The sequence below is a fragment of the Oreochromis niloticus genome, linkage group LG14 (assembly GCF_001858045.2).
Source record: "Oreochromis niloticus isolate F11D_XX linkage group LG14, O_niloticus_UMD_NMBU, whole genome shotgun sequence".
Taxonomy (NCBI): domain Eukaryota; kingdom Metazoa; phylum Chordata; class Actinopteri; order Cichliformes; family Cichlidae; genus Oreochromis; species Oreochromis niloticus.
This window is the reverse complement of record NC_031979.2, coordinates 21,290,711-21,318,302: the sequence shown is the minus strand read 5'-3', so window position 1 is coordinate 21,318,302 and position 27,592 is coordinate 21,290,711. Positions and strand designations below refer to the sequence as shown.

Sequence of the window (27,592 nt, the reverse complement as noted above, 5' to 3'; positions counted from 1 at the left end):
TGCCAACAAGCCACAGATGTGACTTTCATTCAGCAACTCATTGCAATGCTTCTGACACATTTTGGTCTCTACCAATAAAGCGTTTAGAGTAGAATGGAGTAGATTCAGGTCTTCAGAGTAAGGTTAAACACTTTCTTGGCAATCTTTGTGTGCACGTTAGCCTTTGCTGTGTTCGTTTGTCTTCTTGCATTACTCGAAGACTGGGGTTAACTTTTCTTTCTTTTTTTTTTACCACTTTTCCTTGAAGTCTGCAGAAAAACAGACACACACACATGCATGCACGTACACACGACTGCTCCTGACATTTCTCCCTGTAGGCTAAACTGCAGAGTGCTTGGGGCCATGTTGTTTTGTCTTCTGACAGACAGAACGAGAGAGAGAAAAAAAAAAGACAGTTACCCTGGCCGGTGCTTACGCCAGTTTGACACCACAGACACTGAAGGGGGGTGGGGGTGGGGGGTTGAACGAAGAGAAGTGAAAAAGGCACAGTAGAAAACGGTGTGTAGATGATATGAATAACAATGTACGCGGTGTGTCTCCCTGGACCCTGATAACCTGCAGACCAGAGCCCGGTGTCTGTGACAGGCTGGCCTTTGTGGCCACTTTATCCCGCCTGTACACTTGTAAGGTAGAGCCGGGATAATCACACCTAATCTAATTAGGCTAAAGAGGGCCATGACTGAGGCTGGCTACAAGCAGACTGGGCACTCTTTCGCTCTCACACACACACTCACACACTCCCTCACTCACACTTACACACACACATCAACAAACACAGCTCAGCAGTGAAATCCTGTTTGCATCAGAAAAATAAGGTTGTCATATTGATTATGTAGATGAGGGACTAACGGGGGCTGACTGCCTCTCGGCCAGCCGGTTACAGCTGACAAAGGCTAAAGGGAGGGATGCAGAGAGAGGAAAGAAAAGATTAGAACAGGTTTAGCTCTGTTTTTCCTCTGCCACTTTGCATGTACCACTGTTTGGTTCAGGGCAACCTACTGCTCCTGCTGCCACTAAAGTTGAGACTGAAAGTAGGTATAAAGTAGGAAGACTCACACCCTAAAATTCATGCAGATTTTTTTATTTTACGTTCAATAACTCAAAATACAAGTGAGAGTACATAGACAGATTAAAACATGCAGTAAAAATAAGACGGGGAAAAAAGTGTAGGACTACCAAAGCAATATTTTACAGTGCTTTAGTTGTGCTGAATCTCATTTATTTTTAATGCCTACCAATCTAATGTTTATATTCTTGATGAATTAGTGTAAAAGAGAGGCATTTACCGTGGGCTTTGTCGATGGTTTTTTTTTCCAGAACTTGAGCAGAGATTTCTTTAGTTTTATCCCTAATATTTTGCCCTAATGTAAGTAAAGTATTTAAAAATAATAAGTCATTGACTCTTAAGTGGAAATCATAAAATCAGGAAATATCAGTTTAGTTTTCTTCTATAGATTCTTCAGCTGCTTGTGTCAGCTCTACTTGTCTCCGTACAGTTGCTTGTAAGGACATGTAGTGGATACGTGGCTATTAATAACTTGTCTTCAGGTGTGTGTGTGCACGCTCGTGTCTGTGTGTGTGTGTGTTTTGTGTGCGGCAAGCCAGCAGCCAGATTGCTATTTCCCCCTCTACCCCGTATAGAAAGGCCTGGGTATTCTCTGGATGAGGGTGTGATGTACAATTGAAGGGCAGGATTGAAACTGATTACCTTGTTAACTCCTGGCACCCACTGGCAGCTTGAAATAGACCTGAGCACCAGGGCCTGATTTGCAAATGAATTACCTCTCGCCTGGCCCTCCCCTTCCCCTCCTCTTCATTCCCCCGTCTTCCTCCCTCTCTTTCGTTCTTTTTTTTCTTTTTTCTTTTTTTTTTTTTTTGTCCATTCGGTGCCAAGATCATCTTTTTATATTGTGCCATGACAGATGCTGTGCCGGGCTGCCATTGTTCCCCATCAGTTTTGCTGGGGCCGAGAGGAGAGCCAAAAGATTTCCACATGTGATTTTAACACAGCCACCACTCCCCCCAGTCCTTGCCGTATAGCCCAGTGTAGTCTTTGTGTATCAGTACGGCAATCTACATAGTTTTGGAGCAGGCAGTAATGTTGGGGAGTGTCATTGTCTCAGCCTCAATAATAGAGAGGCATTTCTCTGATTAGGAAAGGTTATAATTGGGAAGTATGAAAAGGACCACTGGCTATTGAAGAAAACCATGGGGAAATATCTCCCTTTTGCTTTTCTCTCTCGGTCTTTGTCCTGATCTCCCTCTATGTAACACGATAAAAAGAAGTCAATTTTCTTTAAAACTTGGCCCCAGCCTTCAGATCCCTCCAGAGCTGGTGTGTATAGGCTAAGAAGGGGGAGATATAGTTTTTTAAATAGGGAGACATGTTCTGTGTGTAATATTTTATCTGTGATATGACGTCTTCAGCAGTTTAGCATTTCTTAGCTCACAGGGAGCTGAAGGTGGTCCTTTAACTATGGCCTGCTAATGTTTGATTATGTGAACGGTTGTCTGAGCTGTTATCAGAGTGACAGATCAGAGTCATTGTCCTGTACCCAGGACGCTTAAGCCAAAGGAGGGCGATGTGTTTCTCGACCACAGCAATGTTTCGCTTTGTAATATCCGTAAACTGGCTGTTTAAACAAACACAAAAACTATATATTAAATACGAGAGATGCACCAGTAGCAAATTTCTTCGGTTGTTATAATTTTTTTTCTTTGTGTGACCTGCCGATACCAACTTATTTTTTCTTCTGTTATTTTCTTTCTGAGAACTGTAGAAACAAAAATGGAACTTTTCCACAATGTGAAATATTTTTGTCATAAAAAAACAATAAATTTCCCCAAACTACAGGTTCTTCTCTCACTGAAAACAATTGAGAATAAGGTGCTCTGGTACAGGAAATTAGTACAAGTAATTAACTGAAAATGAGTTGCTGTACACCCACCTTTACTTGACATATTTTGCGTTGCAAAACAAAAGCAGGTGGAACAGATTTATATAACAAAACAAGTGTCAGGTACTTTAATTATTTTCCTGTATGTTTATAACATCACCAGATAACAGAATCTGAACCCTTTTGTGTTTTTCGCTGGTCTCCATAAATGTCCTCAGGATGACTTTGATCCTTTGCTCATACCGAGGCTGCTGGCTGACTCTGGACTCAGGCAGATTTAGCGTTAGCCACTTTGCCCTTATTAGATTCTTTAAAATATCCGTATTGATCTAGGTGTAGGTGATTTGAGTGTGTGATTAGGTTTGTTGGGATGAATATTTTTATTTTAATGGGTTATTATTCAATGTGTTTACTGCCTCGGCCCAGTTGACATCAAACAGGACTGTATGTGTCCCTGGACTGAAGTAAGTCCTGTTTATAATTTTAGACTCTTCCATATTTTGTTTTGATTTGACATAAGATGTAAATGAATCAATATATTGATGTTAATCTCCAAGTTTGTTTATTTAAACCCAATTCTTGAATTGCCTTTATGCTATTTATCTGTCTTGTGATTTTAAATGAGTTTCACAGTTGTAGACACACCTGTGGAGTTTGTCTTCTTGTGTAGTGGATTGCTTAGAGCTTCAGTGTAACTTGCTCTTATAATCACATTCTATAAAAGGTAAAATCAACATAAAATTGATTATGCATTGGTGACACTTTTTAAAAAATTAGTTTAAACCTAGTTTGGCATTTATACTCTGCAGTTTAATTATTTGCTAATATAACTAATCTAACTTTAGAAAGAAAATTATTTACAGTCTCCACTACCATGTTCACCAACACCAGTCTCGCCATAATTTGTCCCTTTCTTTGTTTTCTTCTCAGTGCTATTTATATTCGTAATGCCCACCATATTGAAAAAAATGCCTGTGTTTGTCATTGATGGCTCTGTTGCATTTTTGTGTTGATTGTACAAAATTAGGTCCTGTCAGTTAATTAGTGTGGGCTAAATAAATGTTTTTTTTTAGTTTGGAGATGCTGATAAGATAGCAGTCATGATGCTGCTTCTTGAAAGGTTTTCCCAGTTTTACATTGTGACGATATTGCTGTTCTTATTATAAATGAAGATGATGTTAATCCTGTCAGTTCAAGTAATAAATCCTGGAAGACTTTAAAGAGATTTATTCTTCATTTTCTCGCTCCACAAGTGTTGCTGTCGCTCTTTTATTTGGGCGTTGGTCCCGTGTTTGGCAGACACGGATAACACGAACAGGTGTCTGCTTGCGTTTTTATCTCATACAACAGAAAGAGCCTCCTTAAATCAACTTCTTCTTTTCATATTCATACTTCTTTGACTTTTTTATTGACTGCACTTAAACCTCCTTGAGAGAAACATAAAGTGCTGAATTTGTTACCCCCATTTTAATGGCCTGCTTTTCTCTACCATTTTGGGATTATGCTAAAGTAAAGCCCCTTCCACTGGGAGGGAGGTCAGCTTGTGTACCCGCAAATGTATGTGTGTGTGTGCGTGCCTGTATGCATGCTGAATTACATAAAAGCATAGAACGATAAGTCTGCGTTTTGTTCCCTCTCTGTGTTCTGCATGGAAGAGTGACAGCCCCCGACTTGCCCCTGTATTATCCCTTCCTGTGTATATGTGTGTGTGAGTCTGAGAGTGTGTGTCCCACCAGCCCTCCTCTTAGCTGTATAAAACCCTGAGAGGTAGTTCTGATAGCACACACAAGAATACAATTTCAATTTCAATTGGCAGCCCTGTTAAAAAAGGGCTATGGAGATGGCAATCAGGCCTGAGGGAAAGCTGCACTCCCTGTACTATTGTGCTCGTGTGTGCGTCTCTATACCCAGTCCTCTACAGTTCAATATCAAGCTTTATCCCTATATTAGTTAAACAGGCAGATCCCACTGATGTGGGCTCTGTATTAGTGTGCTTTATGTGAGTGTGTATGTGTGAGTGGATATGCTTGCTCCAGTGTCCCCATCACATTGACTTTTTAATAAATATGCCTGCCATTCTGTCAGCAGTCAAACAACATATGAATGCTCAATGACACGCTTGACAAGGCATGCAACTGTAGCAAATGAGTCACAAATTCACACTCTCTCTCTCACACACACATACACTCACACACTCTCTCTCTCACTCTCTCTTATGATGTCTTCTTTATAGTAATATGGTGTCTTGCCTTCTTTTGCTCCTGTTCTGCTCCTATTCTCACTATCAGTGACTGATGATAAGTTGAGGATGAAGAGGCTGCTGAGGGCCAGGTTTTTTTTATTTTATTTTATTTTTTAATTGTATGAGAAAATAGAAAAATGCACTGTTGCTAATAAAAAGGTTAAAGACTTCTGTTGGTTATACAGTCGCAAGATATTGTTTGTGAACCCTTTGTTTGGAATACCAAGAAGTCTTCAACTCACAGTCATAAATACAATCTGACAAAACTAATAACATACAAACAGTTTTATATTAAGTGTTTTCTTTATGGATCACACTTTTTTGGTTAGGTTTTTGTTTTGTTATGTTTTAACTTTTTCTATAAACCTCCCAGATGTATCCAAACATTTCTGGGATTTTCTGAATGAAAGCGATAAAAGTTAATCACCCCAAATGTAAAGCATTATTCAGCTGTTTGGCTTCCTCAGGTTTTGCAAATCGGCAGCAAAAAGAAAGTCATGTTTTGTCATGGCAAAGTGAGAAATATCTAGTTGAAGTTGCTGCTGCTACTGCTTGTCACCTTTCCATCGATCACTGAGTGATTAATGAATCTTACTGTAATGACCGTAGCATATGTGTATATAGGTCCCCATGTGCCCTATCTCCTTCTTAACAGGTGGGCCAGTCGGAGAGAAACTTTGCACAAATATCGTCACACATATGATTAATAACATCTATATGTTTTCTAATTCTTTTGATTTTCCTGTATATTATGTTTATTTCATCATATCCTTGTGAATGCGACGTTACGTTCTCCATTTGTTTCCCATGCCACATTCAACGTGTCACCTCTACGTAACTTAACGGTCATAAAAAATGTTATCTGTGATGGAATTTTGTTCGAGTCACCACTAAATACAGAGTGAAGACTTATATAGATCATACAGGTTAGTATGTAGAGTAAGGTTTAAAAAGGGGAAACTGTTTTATTATTTTAGTCAGATTGTGTTGGACTATGACTGTGAGTTAGATTATGGTCTATCAACATACAAAGTAAATTTTTAATAATTAATTCCTTAAGCAAAATATCCAGATGTTCCCTTGTCCTGACTTATCAGCTGTGATGCTGTGACAAACACTTGGAGTGATGCTGCAGGGGAGTTTATGCTGAGCTTGATTTTTAACAGCTAACAACACATTTCTACATATACGTCTTCCTACAGTAGTGCCACTGTCACCACAACAGCTTCCTGTGAAAGTGCTTTATGAGTTTGCTATCAAATCGTAACTATGTCCGTCTCATTAGTTTAGGGATTTATTTTTTGCATGCATGCGAGGATACGATAAGCTTACTGTTAACATGTCAGCTGGCAGCAGTGTTACATGCTAATTCAAAAGTGCTGTAACAACAAGTGTAACATATGACTTTCCATACGGGGTAAATCAGTGAAATAGAGTAATGTGTAATACAATACATTACAACACAAGTCATAACACGGTGTGTTCTTATTATAAGTCATTTTTATTTAATAGGAAGCCTCTTATGGTTCCTGAACTGAAACTGTGAGTAAAGGGCAGCGAAATCATTACAGTCAGATAAAGGGGAAAGTTAAAGGTGTGTAACATGGCCTGTGGAAGCAAACCCATTGATGTATGAAAGCCTGATATTACATGGTAAACCTGGCCAGTAGTGGAGAGTGAAAGGGTTAAATCTTCCGCACACCGGATTGTGGGTCTGAGAGGTAATGCATGGCTGATGAGTGCTGGGCTAATGGGCAGCTCTGTTAGCTGGAAATCAAATGACTGCCTCTGCATTTTAAGTTCCTCTGTCACCTCCATTGACTGACTAAAGATATTCAGATCAGCTGTGTCAAAAGGGGGGTTGGGGGGAATCTAGCAAAGATGGAAAGAGAAAGAAAGGGAAAGAGAGTGAAAGAAAGAAAGGGAGGGGATCTTAGAAAAACCTGCAGACCTAATGCAATTATTAGAAACGTGAACCGCAAATGACAACTCATCTGGCGCTAGCTGTGTAATTAATTGTCTGCTAGCAGAATTGCGGGGGCTTTGGAGGGTCGGGTAAAGAGAGAAAAGAGAAAGAAAGCCATCCGGGGGGGTTTGGAAGAAGGCAACATGACAGGTAAGGAGAGACATAAGGAAAACGATGAGGTAAGATGAGGCAACAGCTTAAAATCATTGGTTGAATACAAGAGACAAAAGGGCTTTGGACACATTGTAACAGAGCATCTACTGTGAGTGATAGAGGAAGAAAGAATGCTGGGAGGGCACGTTGAGAAGAAAAGGTATGCGACTGAGTGGAAGGAGAGGGGGAAAAAGAAAAGAAAAAAGGAGCAGGAATGAGAAAGCATGAGTGCAGACAGTGTGATGGATCCAGCGACCATGTTAAATTGGTCAGTATTGACCTTGCCAGAGCTTAACACTCTCCCTTGTTTGTCCAGTTTTACTTAATTGACCGCAGATAACTAATTAAATTTCCTGGAACAACAGGGCATTACTCTCCCTGTGTCTTTCCCCTTCTTGCCCACTTGCCATTCTCTGCCAGGCCTCTCAGTCATCCTGGCTTCGAACTATTCCGAAGAGAAAAGAGAGGTAATGTGAACAAGTAATGACATAAATTTCCTTTTTTTGTTGTTGTGTGAAACACTGAACACAATGACAAATCGCTGTCTGACTAGGATGGGTGAAGGTCAGAGATTTTCATGTTTTAGTCTGCTCAATAGTCCAACCTGTCTCCTTCTGCACTGCAGTGTCTCTTCTGTCAGATTCTGGCATTATATCCTTAAATAGTTGCTGGTTAACTCCCAGTGATTCTGTAAAGACACTCACATGCCATGGCAAGCCATAGCTTTAGTGGGGACAAGTGACCATTCAATGGCTGCTACATTTTCAATTTTAAAGGAAAAGCTTTCCACTTACATGTGTGTGTCCAGACTGTGTGATTTGAGCAATTTTGTAACCTTTTTGCAAGCCATGGTGTGCACATTGGATTTAATACACTTGGGTATGACATTAGCGTTACCCCGTGGCTGTTAGCTTCCCTCTGTTAGCTTCCCTGCAACTTTAAGTGGTCATATTTTATGTATGTAGACTGCATGATGGCAAAACTTACTAATGGCTGCAAACAAATCTGCTGCCACAACTCAACAAGAATTTTCTTAGGGTTTTTTTTTAATGGTATACCATTAGTATTATTTTAACTTAAAATGGTGCCATAATAAGCACATTCATGGGATATTTGTATCAGCTGATCAGTAAATGTAGGTTGTTGCTGCCCTCATATCATGGGCCATTTGATCCCAGCTGTTGCAAGACCATTACAATAGCCAAGCTGTAACCTCGCTCATTGTGCGAAACAGGACTACTGTCCTGAAGGCAAGACCAGAGATAATACCGTAGTTCTTTCATGTTGGTTATCTCCCAACTCAAAGTCCCAAAGTTGTGCAGTACCAAAGTGTGTGTGTACACTTAAATAGACTTTGTCTTAGAGGTCACAGTTGACCAGTGTTTGTCAGAGTTAATATGCAGCAGTGTGGGAATGTTTAAAACACTCACCTGTCAACCAATCCATTTTTTTTGAAGATATTTTGATATGTGACGATGACAAAGGTACAGACGTAGCCATTAAAATAAATGATTTCTTAATTCCATATGTTATATATTGTCGAGCTGTCTTGGTTTACTGCAGCCGTACATTACAACAGTAAACAGCGGTAGTGTATGGGGCTTATCTTGCTTTAATTAGTCAATTTCTAATGTGAAAATACTTTTTTTTTAACTGAAGTGAGTAAATGATTTGGAGTTTGGAAGACTAATATCTAAAGCAAGTTTTAGGGCCCGATTTGAACCACAGTTTTTTTTTCAGCCAAACTTAGCTGCCTTTAATAGACCTTAACAGTTATAAAATGACTACCACTGAAAAACTATTAGCTCTTATGAGTAAACTGCTCACTTTAAAACAAATTAATCAGTATTTATACAGTATGAATAGTGTGATTTTAATGCGCCATGAATTCATTTTCTTCATAGAGGGCTACTAAATATGTACATGATTAGTGCGCCTTCTCACCATGCCAAGTCCATCACATCCCATCACATCACAAATCACTGTCTGTCTGCTTCATTCTCGTCTTCCCATGTCTGCACTTCATCTCTCTTGCCATTGCCGCCCTCCCTCTCTCATGCTGTGTGCCGGGGCTGTAATGTGCTCCTGTGGTTGTAGTAAGCAGGCCATAGTGTCTCTGAGGCCTTGTGCTACACCACCATTACTATCTGGCCTGCCTCCACTACAAATTGGATGAACAGGCACTGACACATTTTCAATATTATTACATTAAACCAAGTGGATTTTGATTGATAACCTAATATTGGCCTAATGCAAAACATCAATCACGGCAAGTATATTAATTATTTAATATTGTGGCGTAATTCAGAAATCGATGCTGCCTCTGCGCTGAATGCACAGAGTACAGAAGGAGGGAGGGAGAGACAGATAAGGAGAAAAGGAAAGCTCGGTCCCCGAAGACCTCCGCAGATTATATGATGTTTTGAAAAGAGAGATGAGGATGTAAAAGTGTGTGTGTGTGTGTGTGTGTGTGTGTGTGTGTGTGTGTGTGTCAGCTGTGGTTGTCTAATGGATAGAGCGATCCCTTCGGCACTGGTGCGGACCATGCTGGACAGCTTGTCCTTGATGAAGTCAGGACAACAGATGAAAGCGTGGGAGATTAAATGCATGTTAAGAGCTTAATAAAGGTTGAATCAAAAAAAAAGGAAAAAAGAAAAACTAGCTATAAAAAGGAAGAGGGGAGACAGGGGGAGAAAAAAGCAAAGGGAAATGAGTGGAGGAGGAGGGATCGAGCGCTGCGTCTCCCCTGTGTTAGATTGTTTCTCACTAATTGCGCTTCATTAGTGGATTACACACACTGTCACCACGGTAACAAATGTCTTGCTGTCTAGTAGCCGGGCGCCCGTCATGTATAATGAATGTGGCGGGGTGTTTGTCAGAATGTAATGTAATTACAGCTAGATGAAGTTTGCCTTAAGTGGTTGACTTGTCTGCCTGTGGCTCAGTGACAGAGCTCAGAATAAACAAGCAAACATCTTTTCTTCATGACTTTATTTTTTTGTTTTTCTTTAGTTCTTGTAGTATTTTTTTGTTTTAAGTTTGTTTGGATGTTTGGCTTTTTCTTCATTCCTTGATGCTTTTCGGAAAGGTTGATGGTGTTGAGACACGGATGGATGGGTGAATGGAGGTAGAGGGGGCTGGAGGGGTGGGATGGATTAGACAGTATGTAATTTTAGAGATGGTGTAGATTTACACTGTGATGCTGCTGGCTGCATTAGCAACTGAAGCCTGTCGATAAGCCTTTCTCCCTTTCAGCACATACACACACAGGCACACATGAACGCCGTAAAACGCCACAGCCTGGGTGGAGTTGTCAGTAATGGAGGCCAGAGTTGGACGAGGGGTGCTGAGATCGGGGGGACGGGGGCTGTTTGTGTTCTCTTGATCTTTTGATTTCCACTGCTGCAAATTTGAAATGTGCCAAAATTGCATCTATTATTTACTGCCAATTTGCTCTTTTTAAAAACAGACTGCTCCCCACTCCTCCGCTTCCTCGGCTCGCCGTTCTGCTGTTGCTACCCTGATAATCATACACACATTTTTTATTAATTCACAGATAATAAGCTCCCAGTTCTTTCTTTGTAGTTGGAAATTATTATTATGAATGCCAGCAGTGTGGCAACAATATTAGTTAACCTCTGTGTTGTGCAGATGCAAACACATGAAAATGCACACAGCATTTCAGTCTGAAAGGTTAACAATTAGTATAATTCCTCATTATGTGCTTTTTTTTGTTACCTCTTTTGATTAACCAAATGCCTTTTGATATCATCAGGATTTTTTCCCCCTCTTACAGCTATTCTCATCCTGCGTACGTTACAGGTGAAACAGAAAGAGGGTTTAGTGATTATGACAGTTGCCGACTGTGAAATGATTAGTTGAAAATAATTTGGCTTAACTACCACCACAGTGAGACATTTTAAAGTATCATCATAACCTCAGAAAACCACTGATGGCTTGCCTCCCCATTCATCGAGGAATCAAGAAAATAGATTGTTTATTAATAACAATGATTCGTAGCTGGAGTCTAATTCTGGCTACTTAGGATTGGCCACAGGTAGTGTTTCAGTGCAATGACTCAAACTGTGAAATTAAATCAGAAAATCGCACTTGACAGAGTTTGTTGTGTGTGTTAGTTGATGTTTGTGTGTGTGTGTCTGCAAATCTGCTTTTATTAAATGACTTTTTGTGCCGGCACTTTATTTACAGTGGGGGAAATGTGTTGTTGTGTTGCAGGGACGCTGGGAACATCAAAGGCAGATTAGAACATCTGGTAAGTTCTATTCAAAACACACACACACACACACACACACTCTCACACACACTTGCACACTTTGATATCTGCATTCCTAATGAAACCTCTGCAATTGGAGCTGAATACCTGCAGCTAACAAGCAGGGAGAGAGAGAGAGAGTGGCAGAGAAAACGGGGATAGAGCGAGGATGGAGCCTCCCCGAGGGTCTGGTCCCGCTTTTATATTAGCATTTAATTCATCCCAAATTGTGCCCAAACACACACACAGGTAATCCACTGTGTCCTCTCTCATATTAGCTGCTACTTTTGTGTGTGTGTGCGTTTGTGTGTACCTGTTCGTAAACGCTAAAAATGAAAGCAAAAGTTTTTCTCCTCATCCCCTTGTCCCTCTTGGTCCTTTTGTCAGGATGGGGCCTTTCCTCAGTCCTCTTCCAGCTATGAATCAGAGAGCTGCTGGAAACGCTCTCCTGGGACAGCCTTGAAAATTTAATAACCGACATTTTCAGGGTTTCTCTTGCTACTCGCTTTAATACGGGGTCAGAGTGCCGTGCAACAAAGTGAAAAGGTTTTCTCTCCTCTTTTTGGGTGGGAAGAAACGAAGGTTTGATGTGCCCCATATTCCAGGGGATGAATTATAGACAGGGGTCAGTGAGGGTCCTGGCTCTCTGTGGATGTCACATGCCCTCCCTCCCTTGCCTCCCTGCATACTAAACTGCAGCTCCCAGCACCCTTACGCAAATGACCCTCGCCCCACCACACGCTACACAAATGACCCTGAATATGCCACACAAATGAGTGACCCCGAAATTCAAACACTTCTCAGTAACTCTCCACTTCTGCAAACGTCTGAGCTCATAAAGTTAAAATCATTTTTCAGCACTGTCAAGCACAGCTGCAATTGCCACTTAACTCTGTTGTTAAGGATATTCATAACTTTGATTTGAGTGACATTGGATTTAAAGTGGTGTGATTGCTCACCAGCCATTTTATAAGGTACACCTGTTCAACTGCTTGATAACGCAAATAGCTAATGAACCGATCACATGGGAGGGACTCAGCACATTTAGTGATGGTCAAGAGGACCTGCTGAAGTTCAGACTATCAGAATAGGGGAAAAAGGGAGATTAAAGCGACTTTGAACGTGGCATGGTTGTTGGTATGAGTATTTCAGTAACTGATGATCTGCTGGGGTTGTCTCACTCTGGGGTTTACAGAGAATGGTCTCAAAAAGAGAAAATATCCAGTGAACAGCAGTTCTGAGTGAAAACGACTTGTTAATACCAAAGGTCAAAGGAAAATGGCCAGACTTTTGGAAATCAAGGTACAATTAAGGCATGCAGAAGAGCATCTCTGAATGCACATGTTTAACCTTGAAGCAGATGTGCTATAGCAGCAGAAGACCACACCAGGTGATACACCTGTCAGCTAAGAACAGGAAACTGAGGTCACAATTTCCATGGTGCAGTCCAAAGTCACCATAAACAACATAAAGCATAGATAAATTGTGCTGTCTATCATTGGTTAAGGCTGGCAAATTGTGATAATGCAGATATTTTTTGCCATACTTTGGGCCCCTAAGCACCAGCTCAGCATTGTTTAAATGCCCCAGCCTACCTAAGTGTTATTTCTGACCATTTCCATCCTGTTATAACCACAGTGGTCATTCAGTGTACTTCTCAAACTGGTATCATTAAGATGACAGTGTGTTTACTGTACTCAAATGACCTCCACACTCATCAGATCTCATTCCAGTAGAGCACCTTATGGATGTGGTGGAACGGCAGATTGGCATCATGGATGTGCAACAACTGTGTGACACTATCATGTCAATATGGAGCAAAGTCTCCGAAGAGTGTTTTCAGTACACTATCCATGCCGTATAGAGGTGCTGGTTGGCTATTGTGATCTTTTCAGTTCTCAACAAAACGCCATTGTTCATCATTACCAAATAACAAACAGACCATATTAGAGGTAAATACAATCTTGGATTCTCTTCTTTTCTCTGCATCATCACTAAATGTTTTTAAGCTGATTGTAAATTTGTCATTAAAATCTTTTCAATGTTGGTATTTTTTAAGAGCACTGTTGTTTCCCCTCAAAGTGCTTCAAAAGTAGACATTCAAATGAAGTGAACGTTAAATATAGCACGTTGTATGGTAATGGTCTAGATTGAGTTTGGAGATGTCTGTTGCTTGGTCTATAGGTGTGATTGATGTAGTACTCCATAAAAGGCGCTTTGAATTATTCAAGAGAAGATTAGATGCATAAACAGCATTAATCAATATGCTTATATCGTTATCTTGGCAAATATGAAAGCTAGTGGTTTTAAGTTTCTCTAAATGACATGTGCATGACTGTGAACTCATTTGCAAAGTCACAAATGAGTGCACTGAGTTTTCAAACTTATTACAAATTTAAGGCAAGACGTCTTGAGTTATAGGTTTCTATTATGGCACAATTTCTATTGTGATTAGAACATTTTGTACAGAAAAGCTGGAGATGTACACATAGACCAAATTATTGACACAATCATGTACTCACAGAGATTGGTAGACTTATATTTTAGCCACTGTGCATCTGCAGATGTTTTCCTATACATTTTCCCCCTGAGTATACCCACAGGGACTGATTATACCATATTTGCATTTGATTCTTGGTTGTTGCTTTGTTTTTATACTCATCAGGATAGCTGAGGAGTTAAACATTACAAACTTACGAAGACTCACACGCAAACACATTTGTATGTTTACCAGTTTATGTTTTTTTTGTGTATATATGTATGTCTCAGGGAATTTGAATAGTTGAATACTGAGTGTTTGAATTTATGGGCATTTTAATGCTTACGGAGAGATTGCACCCCAGTAGTCAGCTGCCTGGGGAGTGCAAGACTCTGATTACGATTCGGGACAGAGAACTGTAAATAACAGAGCTCATCTCTCTCAGAGGTAGAGTTCCAGGGCTGTTGCAAATGTTTTTCTCAATTCCTCACACGCATATTCGTGTAGATTTCCAAACAGGCATTTATGACTTTCTGCTGATCTATTGCTTTCAAGATTGGTGCAGCAGCCACATTGACACTTACCATGGTGTTTTAACCAGCTATCCTGACTCTCTATCAAGTAGACACGTTTTATTTTTTACAGTAATTATTTGCTTACTTTACTGTAAATCATTTTTATATAGGTGTCAGTAGCTGTTTTGCTGTTTATTCATGACTAAAACCGGATCAGATTTCACACTGATGTGACAGTCAGGCTTCCCTTTACATTATTCCGAAGCTTGATTTTTCATGATGAATACTAATGTTACCTTTTCCTGTTGTAACCTCACGAGTGGTGAAGTAATTAGGTGGGCATTTAAGGCTTGTGTGGTCTAAGGTTTGTTTCATTGTTCACGTTTGGCTTGTTTTGTTTTTGCATTTCAGCAGATTGACTGAACGCGATCAGTAGCGATGCAGAAACAAAGTGTGAAGCTAATTGCTCCCAGGGCTCTGCGTTAGTTTCTGTTTTTGTTCGCACTCACGTACATGTCCAGGCACACATACACACAGGCACACATACAAACAGACGCACAAACAAAGATCACCCAAGTCTGAGTTGGATTTTTTTTCTTTTTCTTTTTTTTTTGCTTTGGGAGATTTGGAGCGATAGCAAAAGAGGTGGCCTACAGCAGATAATCAGTCCAGATGCACAGCTTTTTTAGAGTGAAGTAGAAGAAAGCCAGCAGCTCAATCAATACACGAGGAATCAGCCTCATCAGGATTACTGGCTCAATCAGCAGCTGTACCCATCGTTCTACCGCACACACTGCCCAAGGAAGGATACAAGACAAGAGGGGGGAGTAGAAGAACGAGGGGGGAGGAGGGTACGTCATCGGTTCTGAGGAAAGAGTCTGAAGAAACCCTAATGGTGGAGGGTGACTTACAGGTCAGTCCAGGGTTGCAGGTTGAGTTAAGGTCACGATTCATAGAAAACAATAACTGTTGAATTTACCTTATGTCATGATATGGCATTGTAGACCTTTGCTAAAAGTAAATTGAAGGACTTTTTTTCTTAATAGCAAAGCCACATTTTTTGTAACGTGGGTTGCTCTGTATTACATTATCTGTGTTTAACAGTATTTTAATTTGGAAGTATTAGTGTATAAGCGAATAACAACTCCTCCTCTCATTTAACACATGGTAGCCATTATCCTTTAAAAACATGCCTCCCTTTGTTGAAGTGCAAGTATCGAAAACAACTAAATTCAAATAGAATGTGACTCTAAGATATTGTTACTTAATGCCCTTTCTTAAATAGCCCTTTATTCTCATTTTAACAAGTGTTTGTTGGGGTGTGTGAGGTAAAATGTGTTGCTTCACTCGCCACGGGGGGGGTCCTACTTAGAATAAATTTATACCTCAACTCTTTAAAGGACCTTTAAAAGTCTGGTGTTTAAATGTAGCATCTGCTTTTCACGGGGTGAGAAGCTCTGTTGTCACAAAGTTTGAGTTTGTTTCTGTTTCTGTTCTTTTTTTTTTTAATCATACCAATTTTTAATCATATGCTTGACAGTTGGATTACCATATTACATGTGGCTAATGAGGAGTAGCTCCTCTTAAAAATCAAACCGAAATAGACCTCAAATAAGATGGATTTTATGTGTTATAGGTAAAAACATCTACCAACACCTGCGGTATGGTGCAAACCCCATACATGTCAAAAAGTGCACAAAAACTCAGAATAACTGTAAGTGTTTTAAAAAGGAGTCATGATGATGTTAAACAATACTCAAGGAAGTGGACAGCAAGGGGAAAAAAAGTCAAACTTAATATTCACGCCCAACTACATGTAAGTAATGTCGTTCAGATATCATAAATAAAACTCTAGAACACATGTAAAAATAAGTTTTGTGCTTTATATAAAAATTAAATAAAAGCAGTAAAAACAATGTTGTCTGAACAACTTTGTGTCATCCCCTCCAAAGTAGCATAATTTAATAAACCTCAGTTGTACAAAAGTAAGTGTCAGGTTTGTGCCATTACTAATGAGTCACATGACATGATTTACTATGGTAACATACATGTCTTGACTCTATACCCTAAACAGCTATGATAGTTAGGTGCTGTCAGAGATTAAAAAAAAGATTGCTCATCGAATTTTTGTGTTGGTTAGTTTTGGCTCTACTAATGCTATAAGCATAAACAGCATGCTGTCCATAACTAAAACAATTGTGACTCAAATACCCATCAAACTTACCTATTGACTATCAATATAATTTATATGTTAATGTCATTTTCATCAGGGAAGTAAAAAGTAATCCGGGGATTAATCCTACAGCTTCACCTTTAATACATAGTATTAGAAATACAGATAGTACATATCCCATAATGCTGTCAAATCCTCATCATATTTTAAATGTGACTTATATGCAGTTTTGACAAACTAGCTTGCTGATAAACCTTAACACGATCTGGTGTTTGAGGACATTGGGTGTTCCATGTTATCTCTGTGGGAGCTACCGTTCCCTTTTTTTCTGTAAAACTGTGGTTTAGTTTCAGATGTTTTTTTCTTTGTGAAAACGAAGTGGGTTTGTTTTATTGGAACGGGCAGCCTGGAAACAAGCCTCTTTATTTTTGCGATGCATCACAGGTTGTTGTCCACATGGTTCTCTTCGGGGATAGCTGATGTCTGAGTGTCCCTTGGTGAGTTGAAGAGTTTACTGAGGCAAATTGCCTGGTTGGGCTAATGACAGATATGGACCAACAGCTGTAGCCAGGACACTCGCACACCGAAACTGTGACATTGCCTCATATGGCAGGGTTTTGTCCTAGAGAGGTCTTAGTATGAAATACAAAGAGTTAGGTCAATATAGATGTTTTTTTTCTCTCAGTTCTGTCTTTGTGTATGTCACGGACTTTCTTTTAATTAATCTTTGTATTCCTTTCTCTATTTCTTCTGTCTTTCTTGCACTAATTGTATAGGATAAAGAGGTGAAAACAGCTTAGATGAAGAGATTGTGGACAGATAAAGGAGGGGGAGAGGGGGCGTTGATAATCTGCAAACAGATTTCCATGCTTATTACACTAATGATTTCATGATATTTGATGTTGTGGCTGGGATTGGGAGGATTTGCGAGGAAGGGCTGGGGGTCTCGCTCTTTCTCTCTCCCCCCCTCTCTCTCTCTCTGTGTCTCTCTCATCTCAACGGCACGGCTAAATGATGGAGTAATTTGAGTGACCTCTGACTTGGGGCAGGCCCAGACATAATTGCATGTCATTCTCGCAGGGAATGAGGAAGGGGTGGGTGGGTGTGCGCGGCTCCTCAAAATACAAAATACCCCCCCCCCCCCCCCCGTCTGTCCGGTCTTTCTCACATATCTCTGGTTGTTTCTGTGTCTCCTTTTCATGTGAACCCAGTCCCCGTCTTGTTGCTTGTCTCACTGCGGTTCGCTCCTTGAGTGTTTCCCAAAAAAAATGTTAAAAAGAGACCCCAAACGAAAGAAAGATTGCATTAATTTTCAAATGATGATATTACATTAAGCGCAGAGCTCTCATATATCAAAACGTGAGAACTACTCCCTTACTGTATGTGCTTCATCTTAATGGTATCGCTGGATGTCAAGGGCATGGAGGAAATTAAATCGGAAAGTGCAGATAGACCAAAGAAGATATTATCTCTGGATGATTGCAGTTTTGATAGGTATTCCAGTGAATTTCATTTTCTCCGGATGGGAAGAAGATGAGTTAGCCTGCACATTTGCTCATTTTTCTTCTACATGATTTATGTGAGTTGAGTATAAAACTCTCTCCTTCTTCTTCTCCCCCCCTCTTTACCCCCCACCACATCCCCCTTTATCAGGAACACATACATGCATGTACACACACAGACACACACACACACACACACACAGACACACGGGGTAGTAAATTACTGCCTTTGAGTTGTATCTTGTCTGGGGCAGTTTATGCAAGTGTATGCATCATTTCTGTATGGATGTTTGTGGCAGTGCATGGAGTTTTGTGTATTTGTATGCACGTGCATGTGTGTCTGTTTGTGTGTGTGTGTTTGTACTAGTGTGTCTTTATGAATACACGCGCCTGAGATAGCAGCAGAGCCATCAATGGGAATGATTCCAGGGAGACGGGGGAGTGTCATTACTCAGACTTGTTTACATTCTAAATACGTAATGAAATCTTGTTGGTAATAATGACGGGAATAAAAGTTTAGGAAATTGTAAAAGTGGTGAAGTTTGAGAAATGAGCCCCGGCCTGTGAAATAGCATTTGGGGGCAGGAAACGACATTATTATGCAGTGCTCCTGCCTGCCTGAGACATGAAGATGAACTGCTGGCGGGTCATAAAATGCTGTTAGGCCTAGCCTGAAGTATGGCGCATTGTAAAAGAGCCCTGATCCCATATTGCCATTATATATAAAAGTATAGCCATACACAACATTATTTTTCATATAAGATGAGCTAAGATACTGTGGCTCAGGCACCCCGAATACATACAGATAGGCAGAGTTTTTTCCTTCTTATAAAATATATAAATAAACATATTGCCATGGAACCCATCTTTGCCCTGATCTTATAGACCTCGATATTAAAAACAGAAATATTGCATTTTCTAGGGGCTCTGTTTTCCCCTGTCCTCTTTTGGGTATGGGATATATCTGTGTGTTTGTTTATGGGGGGTATGAGAGAGAGGGAGAGGAAGAAGAGGAGGCGATGCAGGGGAAGCCCGAGAGGAATTCAACAAATGAAAGAAAATGGAAACAGATGAAGACTTTAAAAATATAATGAGATGAATATTGAGCATATCAACTCCAGCATAAAGAGTTTGTTGAGGTAGGCACTGTGTATATTGAAGCCGTTTATTGACAGAAAATAATGGTTACAGTGGCGCAATTAGGATTAATGTTACAGTAGATGGACTGATGATGTCATTGATGTCCCATTTCCTCCCACCCCCCATAGATGGTTTCTTTAAAGACATTTGAAGAGAAAGGTGACTTTAGCCAAACCCACATTTCACTAATGTGTTCTTTGAGAAGCAGGAAAGAGGTGGCACACTGTTGGCTGACTTAAATCATACCTGCCCTTTAACCAATCAATTGGTTGTGCACTATCTCTATATTTACTTAAATGGCCACAGTGCATTAAGTGCACTCTTCCAACCCTATTGCCTAAATTATTCATAAATATGTATAAATATCTAGCCTTTGCAGCATATTAACTAATTTTAACTTCATTATTTCATAATGAAATCAATAAACTCAGAGCCAACTAGTGTGCATCTGCTTGTATATGATTTTTTTTTTTTTAATATGAGCACAACAACTGTTGAAGATTAACGCCAACAGGCCTCACATCTTAAGCAATAGAATCATTTTAACATTTTATTTTGGCCTCACCTCAAGCTTAGTCTGTTGTTTAAAAAATTATTATTTGGTCAGATATAATGAAATGCGCTCACTCAGAGCCTTGAGCGTTGAAATAAAAGTTGGCAGAATACCCACAGATCAGTTAACCTGTTGTTTTTAAGATGTTGATTGTTCGATTGTAACATGCAAACTGCATTAAACAAGATAGACCCGGAGCGCTTTGTAAGGTAGGACCAGCCCAGTGTTCATTATTTATTTACTGCAGCTCATGTTGGTCATTTTCCTTCATGTGCTGACGCTCTGCTTTGCTCATCCACTTCAAGTCTTTCTAATATCGTTAAGTTTAGTTACCGCTGCTGGTTATGTGTTTCGTTTTGTTTATCTTTTTGTAGCGTGTGCATGTCTGTCAGCATTTTCTCTGTAAACACGATGCTTCAAAAAGTTTTGAGTGAATTCTGATAAAATGTTTTAAGGGTGTGGATTGAGGTCGTGTTAACAAGCCGTTAAAATTTTGATTCCACCAAAGTCTTTTAAATGATTTATTGGTCGAATATTGACCAACATAGAAACTGTGATTGTGAAACTATGAGCATATAGAGAGTACCGTGTAAAGATTGAAAATATCATGTCCCATATGACCCCTGACCTCTCCTTCAAGGTCAATGGACTGAAGGTCAGTGATAGTGAAAGTGATAATGATTATATATAGATCTAATAGATGTACAGGGAATGATATATGGGGCTTCTAACTATCACTTTATTTTATTATGACTTTGTTACATACATGATAGTAACAGATTATAAACATTTAAATACATAACAATTTAAATCATGCACCATTTTCCTGAATATGTATAGTTTTTGGGGAAATAAAAAAATAACTTGATAATTATTAGTAAACATTTAAACAATTCTTTCTAAACAATGACGTGAATGCACTATATCCACATAAATTAAAAAAATATACTGAAAATTATGTAAAGTATATTAAAGTGAGACAAGTAACAAAAGCCTGTTCTTTGCACTTGTTTTCACTGCACTACAAACTTCTTAAAGTACATTTAAAAAGAAAAAAGGGGGGAAAATGAATATATAGAAAATACAAGAATATTCCCTTAAAAGTAAATACTGCTGAGAATTTAAGCTGTGCCTTGGTTGGAGGTTTGCACTCTCTGTGTGCTTTTTGTTCTTTACTTCTGTCCTCCACCTCTTTTTGCTTAATCATAAATGAACTCTTCCTGTTGTGTGGTTAGATGGAGTAGACACCTCACTCTGGTTAGAGATGGCTTTTCTGACCTTTGTTTGGCTTCACTCTTCCTGCTTTAACAATCATCACCTGACCCACCACACTTTGCTTTGTCTGCGTCTCGAACTAGTGAATTACCGCAAAAAGATGAAATTTCCTGCATGCGGGACCTCATTATACACAGGCTAGCATTGTTTTTACCAAGCAGTGTGAGGGTAATTTATTTTTCTAATGGGACGTGTTTATTTTTGACTAATGGCACTTAGCTCAGCTAAGCGTGTCTCAGTGTGTCTGTCGTCGGCGTGGTGAGGTAAGCGTGCGAGCTGCTTTGAGCACACTGGACTTCCTGTTACATTTGGAACAAGAATTTTCAAGAGGGTGTGGGTGCCACAGTGTTGTCAAACCAATAAGAGCAGATTCTTTTATGATAGGGGAATGTGTTTTTTTTTTTAAAGTTGTTTCTTTACAGCTTGATAGCAAAAAAGAGGAAAAATGCAATACCTATGCTGTTGATAATATTACCTGCTCCATACGTGCATGACTGGATTTTTCATTGTCATACATACAACACTTAGAGGGCTCCATAGCAGGACACAGATTTAATATTTCCTTGCTAAATAAAACTGAAATACTGCAGATTTTGACAAACAGGGCTTATACATAAGCACTGTTTACATGCTGCAGCAGTTCGCCAGATGTGTGGAAAGAAGAAAAAATAGGTAGAATTTAAAAATAAATAAATAGAAAAACTGAACGGTACTAGATCTGTCAGTTTTTATTTTATAATGAAGTACAAGCCAAAAAATTCCTTTGAAATTAATGTCAAAAGTGCATACTAGTACGACTGTATGCCCCTCTTTGACAGTTAGCTCTTCACCTTGTCTGCCGATGGTCCTATTTGGAACACCTGAAAACATTTCAGCGTGCAATATGATTCAATGAAAATCATATGAAAAAGTTCTATTGGAATATAATTGTGGTTTTAATGTGCCTGGAAGTTTATTGGTAAAGGTGCTGGTCAGTTAATTGGAGGGTTTCTTTCAGCTTTTCTTGTCCACAGTGTCCTTCAGAAAGACACTTCTTTGATGGCTCTGAATGAGCAGATCTGCATTGTTCTCAAGCTGTTAGTGGTATGGCCTATAAGTGCTTGCTAACATAACACAATTAAAATTATTTATATTGCTTTTTTCTAATTTGTTTTTGGTCCCCTATATGTCTATATTCTTCCTCTTTTAAGTTTTTTCCCCTCTTCTTAACACTCCCCTTCATTTGATCTTCTATATTTCCAGAACCATAAAGAAAACAAAACTTCTTTTTCCCTGTCTCATTTTTTTCTGTGCCATTCTCCCTTTTTCTCACAGTGTGATAATCTAAAACCTCTACAAGGAAAGCACTGCTCATTTCCAAGTCACATTACTTCCCTACACACACACACACAGTCCTCCTCCCGGTGTCTCGTGTTTGTTTGTGCACGTGGGGAAAGGCGCAGTTCTAATTGAGGGGCAAAGCCACTTCAGATGCAGCGGGTGCCTCTCTCCCAGTGGGGGGAGCTCAGATCTGCCTCTGGGGAACACAATTAACGCCTTTTTATTGTTTACTAATGAATTACACACAGAGGGAGCAGGCGTGCGCGTGTGAATTAGAGTGAAAAATAAAGAGTTAGTTGTGAAGCAAAAAAACATGCAATTTTGGGCGTGTGTGTATGTTTGTTAGCTGACTTCTGAGTACCTTTTACATTACTTGTGATGATAACTTGATATTAATTAGACTGTTACTCTGTCACGCTTCATTTAGTACTTTATACGAGGAGCGCAGCTTTTTTAAAGATGCTTCCCCCCCCTCCCTTGTTGTTCTGCATTTATTTAAAGGGAAACTCAAACCATGCATGACTCTGAGGAGAAAACTGCTTTCATTCTCTCTGCTAAAGCTTGGAAACACGCTTCACCCCTCTGGCCTCAATCCAATCATTGTTGTTGTTATTAGGAAATAGTTGTTTTCACTTTACTGGTTAATGTTGTAAGAATTGCTTGGGAGTTTCAGCCCTTGCAAAGACGGCGTACAGTAGCAGCAGTAGTGTGATTCAGTGTTTCATTACCCCTTGAGGAACTGTTGGAAGTGTGTGTGTGTTTGTGTGCGTGCGCATTTAGGATGCATGGACTTGCACATGCCTTAAGGCCAATGTAAACAAATGCTAATGTAATTACGGAGTGGGCGTTGTAATAAACTGTAACTAAGACGATTGCGTAGCACACAATGATCAGGATAGTTAAGCAGTGATGTGTTATCGTGTTATGTGGCTGGTTGTAGCAAGACTGATTACTTTGTCATAATTGTGCCTTTAAACCGGGTTCAAAACCTGTCCTCTGAATGCAAAGCTGCTGAAAAAGGAGGAAAAATCAGACAAATTATGGTATAATCCCTTTTTTGTGAAGGTAGGTAGAGTGTTTGTGTGTGTGTGTATACATACATTTATGTGTGAATGAAGGCCTCAAGTGTTTTTCCTCTTCTTATAATAGCACTTCATAATTTTGGCTGTCAAGCAGTGCCAGTCAGTGCGTGTGATCCGCCATGTCAGCACACATCCATGTTGCATTACGTATGTCTCAGTGTCAGTCGTGCCTTGATGTGTGTACCATCTAGGCTACAGCACCCTGACATCACTACATTAAAGGGGGTCATTATATTTCCCCGACTGCCACCGAAAAGTGACATTTTTACAAAGTGACAAGTTTACAGTTTGATAAATCCGATTTTTTTTTTTGTTGTGCGTGGGGTGGGGAGTCATGAGATGGAAGGATGGGAGGAAGAGCTGGGTTGTCTGTTGGAGGAGGAGAAGGAGGAGGAGGCGGAGGGAGGAAGCGCTGCCTGTCAGCGACGCCCCGGCCCTGTCGTCTAAATGATGCTCCCAGGCAGCGGATTCAGATCCCATCCCCATTAGCATTTAATTTCTCTCTAATCCTACACACAGCCTCTGCCGCTGCATGGTAACGAGGGCCGCTTTGCCACGGCAGTGCCAAAACACCTCCGAGAGCAATCTGCATCGCGCTTCGCCTTTTATAGCTCGTGCCCTGTCGTAGCCATCATTCTTGCTTGACAATTAAGACCCTCAAATCTAATAGCAGTGATATTGGAATTACAGCAAGACCCTTTTGAGGCCGTGTCACGGGAAAAAAAAGAAAAGGGATGTGCTTCCCAATACAGCTGTCAAAGCACAAGGCCCTCCCCTGTTCATGCCCGCTAAATGTTTCTGATGCACACACACACACACACACACACACACACACACACACACACACACACACACTCACAATAGGAAGGGGGAATATGTTGAGTCTTTGGCTGTGATCTTTGTAAAATGTGCTCTCCGTGCCCTCTTATCCAACTCTCCAAAGACTTGTTACAGCAGCTTTTGTTTTCTCTCCTACCCTCTCTCTCTTTCTTTGTCTCTAAATTTCTCTTCATCTTTTACTCATTGATTCTCCCTGGTGTGTCAGAGATGCTGCTTTCTGTTTTATTTCATTTTGTTCTTTTTTATTTTTTTTCTCCACTAGCAGCATTTTTATAGATGACGAGGCCTAGTAGCTTGGTGAAGTTGTCCCTTAGTGCTCTATGAGGACAGTTTACGGGAGCATTCACTCTAATGGTTGCAGTTAAAGATTATCATGGGTAAAATATTTTGTTGGCCTAAGGGACACAGCTGTTTTCGAGCTAAATTACATAGATGACATTTTGTAAGTGTGGCTGCCGTCGTTCGTGTCGCAGACTGTGCTTTGTGATGTGTCAGGCAGCAGGGTGCCAAAGTGAAAGGTGGATCGTCTGTTTTTCTTTTTTCTTCTTTATAAAAAAATAAAAATTTGGAAAGCTTTTGTCTCAACAAGTGTCTATCCTGCTAAAAATGCCCTCAAGCACACTCAGTCTTCCAGCTAATCTGTAGCTGGCCTTTACCAATAAACCAATCAAAATAACAAAATCCAACAATTAAAATATCATGTTACTGTCTGATTTTTTTATTTCGATATCTCTTTGTCTGTCACTCTTCTGCAGACTCCAGCAGAGCAGGCTAAGGTTCGAATGCATTTGGTCCTGCAGGCTGCGGGTAAGTGGATAATATTAATGTTTTTATTTTTGTCACAGCGTGGCTCAGAAATGTTGCTCCCTCATGTCGGGAATCTGTGGAAGTATGTAAAAATACTGTGCAGTGCTGCGCATCTGTAGTCTGACAGTACAGTACAGTATTTTCTAAGGATGTCAGTATAGGTCGGTCTGTCCACTTTCAGTCTCCTTTTTATTAATTGAAAGACAAATAACCCTTTGATAGTACTTAAGGTTAAACACTAAAGCAGTGGATTTACAAATTATTTATGGTATAATGTTTGGAAAAACAATGCAACATTTTTTTGGTTGCTGATTACTTTAAAGTGATTATTGATCATTTCTTGAGATTACCGCTGACTGTTCCCTGTCAGAGTCCTAGAGACCATTTAGCAACCATCTGGTAACCATCCATCACCCAGTGAGAAAAAATGTGTGTTCCCCAACTTGGTTGCTGGCAGTTGCTAGTTGAAAATGATTGTGAAGAGGTATATGTTCTCGAAAGCAAGATTGCACTGGTTGCAAACATTCGTTCATAGTTTGCATGGAAGATGCAGACTTGTCTGCAAAGACTCAATTAAAACTCTGGTGGTAAAAAGTCGAGCATTTAACTTCAAAATAAAAGTTTAACATGTCTTGACCGGAGCAGTGTGGCACAGTTGTAAGGCGAGCGTTCTCTGTTTCTGGTTTGTGTCACAGTTTTTGTAGTTTTTCAACTGCTCCACAAGTAGTTGGCAACAGTTTGCAGACAAGTTGTTGTCTTCCATGCAAACACTGGCCCTTGTGGCAATCTGCTAGCGACCAAAACAATCACAAGAAAGATTTTGGTGAAATAAAGACTTTTCATCTAATTTCACTCAGGAATAGGCAGCAGCAGCAGAATCCACCAACCACTACACAGTGGCACCCTTTTTGACGTAGCTACATATTAAAGTCACAGCTGAGTATTTTGATTGGATAAATGTGCTACTTTCCCGTGTTGGCCAAGTCGATTGCAGTGCTTTCAGTAGGTGAAATTCTAGTAACTGTAATAGTTGTGTTAGTACTTATTGGTAGCTACTGGGCGGCTTCACCAATGTTTAGCATTCTCAAAAATTGTAATTGGCCAAGAAAGTAGCTAACTGTGTCTTTGCAATGCACTCATATGGTCTGTCCACCTTACTAACCCAGCAAATTAGCACTAGGTGATTGCGTTGGAGCCACCCTCACTTCCAAATTTGGCCACTTGCAGCTTCCAAAGAAAACTATAATTGACTAAAATGCCAAACTCAAGGCTTCGAGACAGTAGCCAAGAAACCAGCAGGTGACCTCTTTTATATACAGTGATAAATATGTTAAATTTAAAAATATAACACTTTTTTTAAACACGTTTTCCAGCTGGACTGCTAAACTTTTTGGGATTAAGCCACAGTCTCTTGTCTCTCTCCACTGTGAACCTGAATGGGTTTCATGGTTGTTTTCCTCCGCACAGAGTCAAAGCAACCCTCCCCACATACATTACAACTACGTCACACACACACAGACAAATGCACACACACACACCCACACTCTCCACTTTGAGTGCTTCTGGGCCCATATTCACTGCAGCTTAATTTCAAACACTCCTCCCAGTACATAAGTCATAGATGTCACCATGTACACGGTGTATATATTCCAGTGTGTATTCGAGGGGTAGAGTTGCGAGCCAGATGTGACAGGCAGAGATTGACTGTGGAGAAAGATGTCTTCATGTTTACAGTCATACACACACACACACACACACACACACACACACACACACACACTCACACAGCACTTCAGAACAGGGCTCTAATTTCACCACAGGAAATATATGAAAGAACCAAGCATCTATACATCATCTATAAAGCACCCGCCAGCCACATACTTAGCTCACTTAAGACTTGTTCACCCTCGCCGTAGGCCACAGAACAACACTGCCATCCCTTGATGTGATTTCACTCAGTTGAACTTTAACTTTCGGAGCCATATCTTACATACTCCATCATATGTTAAATTGGCATAGTTTACATGTGAGGATTGGTGATTTTTAACATTTATTTTGTTAAAGAATGGGAACTAGTTTAGAAATATTTGAGTTCTCTCTTTTTCTCATGCGTATTCTTGTATAGCCCCAGCTCGTTGCACTGGCACCTCAAGGCTAATGTTGTACTAATGGCGGTGAAGCATCATAAAATTGAGCATGTGGCTTTGAGTGCATTGGGTCACACTGGTGCAGACACAGGCTCAGGGCCAGACGCAGGACTAAAGGAGAGGGTTTAATGCGCTGGACATGTCTCTGGTTTTCCTCTCTTTCCTGGAGGCTTCCAGAAGAACAGTTTTATGGCTCAGTCAGAAACTGTCTCCACCATAGAGCCGAGC

At 40.1% G+C, this 27,592-nt stretch overlaps 1 protein-coding gene across 3 annotated transcripts in view; it reads left to right on the top strand.

The window, feature by feature from the left end:
* Positions 1-27,592, top strand: part of rsrc1 (arginine/serine-rich coiled-coil 1) — a 120,957-nt gene that overhangs the window by 33,075 nt on the left and 60,290 nt on the right. For all 3 annotated transcript variants that reach the window (XM_025898480.1, XM_003450817.5, XM_005455791.3), the window contains exons 5-6: positions 11,495-11,531; positions 25,166-25,217. In XM_025898480.1, coding sequence (XP_025754265.1) covers positions 11,495-11,531; positions 25,166-25,217 — 89 coding nt within the window. The remainder of the gene's footprint in view (positions 1-11,494; positions 11,532-25,165; positions 25,218-27,592) is intronic.